We start from the raw sequence: 6,249 nt of genomic DNA on the forward strand, positions 1-6,249 counted from the left end.
AGAGAGAGAAAGTAGAGGGCATGTGGTGGGGTTTCTTTTCTGTGTAATTGAAGGGAGCTCTGTAATGACTTAGCCGAGGAGAGGAGAGGAGAGGCGCAGGGGGAACAAAGCCCCTGGCAGAATGTATAGCCTTCACATGCAGGCAGCTGAACAATGCCCCTAACACACAATAACCCACTAGTTACCCCCTATAATATATACCAGGCAGGAAATATAGTCCTGTGGCATAGGACCTCATGTAGACACAGTCTTATCTAGTGAGGAAAACGTAGAATAACTTGTGCAAAATAGAAATTGTACTATTTAATTCAGTGCTCCTCCATTCAGCTCTATTCTTCCTGAAGCACCAGCAGGGCTGAGAGTTAGTTAGCATGCATTGCCAGGAGTAGTGAATATTTATAGCCAGAGAATCGCTCTGCTCAATCCGATAAGCAAATGAAGGGAAGAGGTAAATGAAGCCCACACAGAGTCAGGTATTCATTCCGATGGGGGAGGAGGAGATAGGGCACAATTGATTGTGAAAAACTGCCAGCTACATATGATCCCTTACCCTCGCCTCCCCCATTCCCCATCACCCGTGGGGCGGAATTCCACTGCCCGCGCCCCTCCCCTCCCCCATTCTCCATCACCCGTGGGGCGCAATTCCACTGCCCGCGCCCCTCCCCCATTCCCCATCACCCGTGGGGCGGAATTCCACTGCCCGCGCCCCTCCCCTCCCCCATTCCCCATCACCCGTGGGGCGGAATTCCACTGCCCGTGCCCCTCCCCTCCCCCATTCTCCATCACCCGTGGGGCGGAATTCCACTGCCCGCGCCCCTCCCCCATTCCCCATCACCCGTGGGGCGGAATTCCACTGCCCGCGCCCCTCCCCCATTCCCCATCACCCGTGGGGCGGAATTCCACTGCCCGCGCCCCTCCCCTCCCCCATTCTCCATCACCCGTGGGGCGGAATTCCACTGCCCGCGCCCCTCCCCTCCCCTCCACCCTTCCGCCCCACCTAGCCCTCTCTGGGGAGACTGGCCCATGAAGGGGGGTGGTGGGCTGGGGGTAGAGGGGTAAGGGGAGGCAGTGGGAGGGTGATGGATCAATGAGCTGGGAGTAGGATGCTGCAGCCATAAAGAAGAAGCCAAGCTCTCTTCCCTTACAATTTCCATTCGCTTGCATTTTCTATTGAAAGCCAATAGCAATGTCCTCTGCTGGAGATGGGTGGCTGCACTAGAGCTAAGGTTTAATCAATAGGTCTTTTTCATTTGCCATCGATCCATGTTAAAAGCTACTGCTGCTGTGGCTGCTGTGTGTGTTTGTGTGTTAGTGTGTACACACTGTGTTTGTGTGTGCATGAGTGTGCCCGTGCATGTGTGTGTGTGTGGGTGCATGTGCTTTGTGTGTTTGTCCGTGTTTGTGTGTTTTCGAGAGAGAGGGCTTTGGGTTATTGACATTCCAGGCCATTCTTTCATTCCGAGACCGATACTAATGGAGCTAGCTAATAGATTGTGCTTGCCTTCCTCCCCAGCTCCCGAATATATTTCTAAATGAAATGAAGGTTGAGTTGTGTGGTGTAGGCAGCCATTCACAATGGAACCAGAGGCCTCTCCTTGAACATCAGCCTCTCATATAAGCACTTCAACAGCTAGAAATGGACTTAGTCACACAGCTCTGACAATGGCACTCATTTGGATTGCCAGTCGTAGTTATGTGTCTGCATATGATAGGCAGAAATTAGAGGGTGTGCGTGTGCGTGTGTGTGTGTGTGTGTGTGTGTGTGTGTGTGTGTGTGTGTGTGTGTGTGTGTGTGTGTGTGTGTCTGTGCAAGAATGAGTGAGTGTGTTCTCTCTGTGATTGTGAGATTTCAAGGAGACTTCTGTCCCAGTCATTTTCTCCCAAACAGTGGGGGGTTGTGAAGAAGGACACAGGGCTAATAGAACACAGTGGGGCTGCACACACTGCACACTCCAGACACTAACCACTGTATGTGATTAGTTGTGTGTGTGTGTGTTTTTCAGGCCCTTAAGAATGACCACAGCAGCATGTCTTTTTGTCTCTCTGAGTTGCAGCATAGTCATCCCTCCAGTCTGAGTTTATTTCTTCTCTGCCTGGCCTTAGATAACACTGGATGCACACTGAACAGAGCTCTCTGTTCCCTCTCCCCTCCATTACATATACAACCTCTCCTACCAATGCGTTATTTATTTACTGTACTTTATACATCTTGCAAAGCAGGGTGTATCAAAAGGTAATGGGAAAGTATGATTGTTTGAAAAAAAGCTGGTTTGGTCTGTTCATTGACCTTCTGCTTTCCTTTCCTCCCTCCTCCAGGTGACCGTGTGCGTCAGACAGAGAACCGTGCGACTCGCTGCAAGGTGGAGCGTCTACAGCTCCTGATGCAGCAGAAGCGCCTGCGCAGGAAGGCAAGGCGGGACTCCAGAGCGCCCTACCACTGGCTGCCCAACCGCAAGGTGGGACGCAGCAACAGCAACAGCAGCATGTCCAGCGAGGGATCCATGGACCTCGACTTCGACGACTCTGTGTGGAAGCCCGACGTCAAGGCCGACATGAAGTCCGAGTTCGTCATGGCGTAATGATAAAGACGAGGATACCGATTGGCTGGATAATGGAGAACTAGACTCTGGGATTAAGCGAGAGAAAGTTGGGGATGGTTTCGGAGGTGTGGAAAACAGGCTGGAGCAGAGTGTGGAGCATGAAAAAGAAAAGAGAGAGGGAAGAAAGCTGGTCATGGTCTTCTCTCGGTGGGACAACCAACTGTCACACCAAAAGGCTCCCTGCTGACTTTCATCTTGTCATGTCCTCCACAGCCTCCTACCATTAGAAATAAACAACAGAAACAGATTTTTGACATTTAGACTGGGAACGGATATGTCTGGACTTACGAGACTACAGTTATGCATATAGACTGCAAATACGTACTGCCTATGAGAAGAGAAAAACAGAACTGAGCATAGCAGACTTAGATGGTGGTGGTAGTGGTGTTTTGGTGTGTTTTTTTCCCCATCGGTTTTTTCAAGCAGAACTCTGGAGAGAGATCCACACTGGACTTGTGAGCAGGAGTGATGGTGGCTGGGGCCGTGGTGTAACTACACAGGACAGACAGACAACCGCTGGCCCCAGAGCCATCCCTGGCCTACTCTAATGGGCATTCTAGGTCTCCACTTCACCGACCAGAGTCAACTTTTTACTTATAGGGTTATCTTTTTATTTTCATTTGAAATGTATTGTTATTTTATTTTTTTCTAAAGAACTATGTAGCACTGTTCACAAAGCATTCAGGTTTTCATCGACAGTTTCAAAAGTAGTCGTTGATTTGCCAATTTTTCATGATTTTGGAACAGCAGGTCAGAGTGTGCAGGAAGTAGGATATGAGGAGCAATGACTCATGGGTAATGGGCATTTGACTAAAGTTCAGACTATTACATGAACGGCAACCTCAGTGACATACAGTAGGATATTAATAGGAATTCATTCATTAATAAACAAAGATAATATTAATGGAGTGCTTTAGAGGATTTTAAAATCATGATTTAAAAATGTATTTGGAAAGAAATCTGTTTATTTAACTTTTCATCTGCTGTTTTAAAAAACATTAGTCCAGTTTGGCTTGGGTCAAGCCATTCATTAAATTGATAACTAACAAACGTATTCATCCAATCATTCATCAGCTCATTCCCTCATTAGGGTCATATAGCCACAAACAAATAATGGAGAAGAAATCCCATTGAATCCAACTTGTGTCTTACAGACCTATTTCACTTATAGGTGGGGATCACAAATGTGTGTGTGTGTGTGACATTTGTGTATATTCATTGCGAGGGCTGATTCATCCCTTTTGTCACTCAATCCATGGAGGTTCGGTACAGACGATTCCTTACCATTGAGATGATGTAGACACATGTCCCATATATTCCTTTTTGAACCTACATCACACTTTAACCAAGGCCCTTGTTAGAAAAATGTGATTACGTCAAGCTACTTTCTACTATTGGAAAGGAGAGGTGGAAGAAAGCTAAGAAATCCCAAGCAGGGAACCTGTCTCCACTTTCATCAACTAGTGCCTCCACCAGTGGATTCCCTCACATATCAGATTAGGCCTTTGACAGACTTTCTAAGAGATTTGCTGCTACATGGGACTTTGATAGACGGGGAAAATAGTAACTTTTCTTTGCATGCAAAAAGTGTGAATTATCCTGATCATTTTGTTGTTGTTGGGAGAAAACAAATAGAGGAGAAATGGGTGCTTTGAAGAGGAGGTAAAACATGCATGAATAGTGATCAGCTGCTTTTGTTGGTTAGGTTTTTATGTTCTGAAAAACAACAGCAGTGTCCTGCTCCAAGTATTCTCAAAGCAAACCAAAACAGAAGACTGGACTCATATCTTACCCTGAACTGAACATTCCCTGGACTGTGATGATCATGAGCAAAGAGCAACTGACTTTCCTCCCTGAACGCTAGTTCAACCAACACCGATCTCCTCAACACAGAGACAAGTACCCAGGCAGCAGCCAACTATAACCCCCCCCCCAGCCTACTTAATAACATAGTGTTCAACAAGGTGCATGTTTGGGAGTAACTAACAGGGAAACCCTTTGGACCAGTGTACACATCCCCGAACCCAAACTTGTATGGAGAAACACACAATGTCTGACCACCCTACCATGATTGCACTCAAAGAGTTTGCAGTGAGAGATTACCTTGTTTGGTGAACCTCTTCTTTTTTTAAGTGGCCTTATCTTTCACTAAACAAGACAGGTGTGGACTGGGGGGACACGGTTTCTTTCTTTACCTGTATTTTGTCACAACGCTATTGTCACTGAGGATTCGGGCATCTCTTGTTTGTGCTTTTAAAGGGTGGAGTCTTATGTCAAGGCTTCTGTGCCTTAAACGTTGCCCTTGCAGAGTGTGTCAGATATAAGATGAACAAATGATTTCCTTTGATTAATGAATTAATTCATATAAGAGTCTGTAACGACACGAGAGCTGTAGTTTTTAGGAGTAAGCACGTTGAGTGAATTAATATTGATGTGTTTGTTCCTCAATCGGGTTTCCCATTTTCTCTCCATTGTGTTGCCATGTTTGTTGGTCTACTTTGTCCAAATTCTCCACTCTGTCCTGCCCACCAACAAGCTGAAAATCAACACATTGACAAAACAAAGTACCTGAGGTGGAAGTTTTGACTGCAATGTGCAACTATGGCAACAAAGTAGCCTGACTGACTTGGCAGGTGTCCTCTGAGGACGTGAGATGACATGACATGCACTTCCTGTCTCCTTGGATAAGACATTTCAAAGGACAAATTACTCCCCCCTAAATTTAATAGAATTTTGTATACATGTATGAAATATACTCTGTGTGTGCCTCACTTATGTGTGAAATTTAAAAAAAAAAAAAAATCTAAAAAAACAACTAAATATTAAAAGATGACATGGGACAAAAGAGGGGATGGGGAGGGCATTTAAAAAACAGTTTGTTTACGTCATTTAAGTTGCCTGTTATTTCTTGTAGCCAACCATTGAAAATAATGACAAGAGTCAAGAATACAATTTACAATGTTCTAGCTATAGACCGGTGTAGCACATGTGTGACTGTATTCATTTATGAAACCAAAACGGTAACTGTGAATGATGTATTTCTTTGTGCATTTGTATAAGTGGGACAAGGTGGTTGGGACATAGCAATGACTAATTCCTATGTCCTATTTGATGGAATATAATGGAAATCATGTTTCCCCAAAAAACAAAAAAATATATCAATATATTTTTTTCTTAAGCAATACATTTCAGTGTGACTTGTGATAGAACATTTTTCTTTTTTAGGTAATAAATAAAAATACAAAATGAGTAGACCCAATTGTCCGTGTCGGTGTTCAAATCCTTATTGAAGAATATTGCGTTTTGAGTATTGAGTGAAATGTACCAAATAAGAGTTGTATTTCGTACGAGAGTCTGTTTCTTAAGGTAATCAGATAGCAATTAAATTATTAAAAAGCAGAAGAGCTAGAAAGTACATTAATAAAGTATCAATTTACCCATCATATAGAATGGCAATATGTTAGCTAGTATATCTGCTGGCTCATTTTACCACTAGGGAGAATGATAGATGAGGCGGAGAGGAGAGAGAGAGAAGCTCCCAGGGCTGAAAGAACAGACAGATGAGATCTCCCTATCTGTCAGTCAGGCTGAGGATGAGAGGGAGTAGAGAAGAGAAAAGGAGTGACAGATTGGAGAGAGATAAGAGCAG

At 44.7% G+C, this 6,249-nt stretch overlaps 1 protein-coding gene across 1 annotated transcript in view; it reads left to right on the plus strand.

Moving 5' to 3' along the window:
- LOC129867229 (midnolin-like) overlaps positions 1-5,859 on the plus strand; it is a 30,255-nt gene extending 24,396 nt beyond the window's left edge. Inside the window, exon 8 of the mRNA XM_055940489.1 lies at positions 2,317-5,859. Coding sequence (XP_055796464.1) covers positions 2,317-2,579 — 263 coding nt within the window. The 3' untranslated portion in view covers positions 2,580-5,859. The remainder of the gene's footprint in view (positions 1-2,316) is intronic.
- The last annotated feature ends 390 nt before the right edge of the window (positions 5,860-6,249 follow it).

Source organism: Salvelinus fontinalis, chromosome 12 (genome assembly GCF_029448725.1).
Source record: "Salvelinus fontinalis isolate EN_2023a chromosome 12, ASM2944872v1, whole genome shotgun sequence".
Lineage (NCBI taxonomy): Eukaryota > Metazoa > Chordata > Actinopteri > Salmoniformes > Salmonidae > Salvelinus > Salvelinus fontinalis.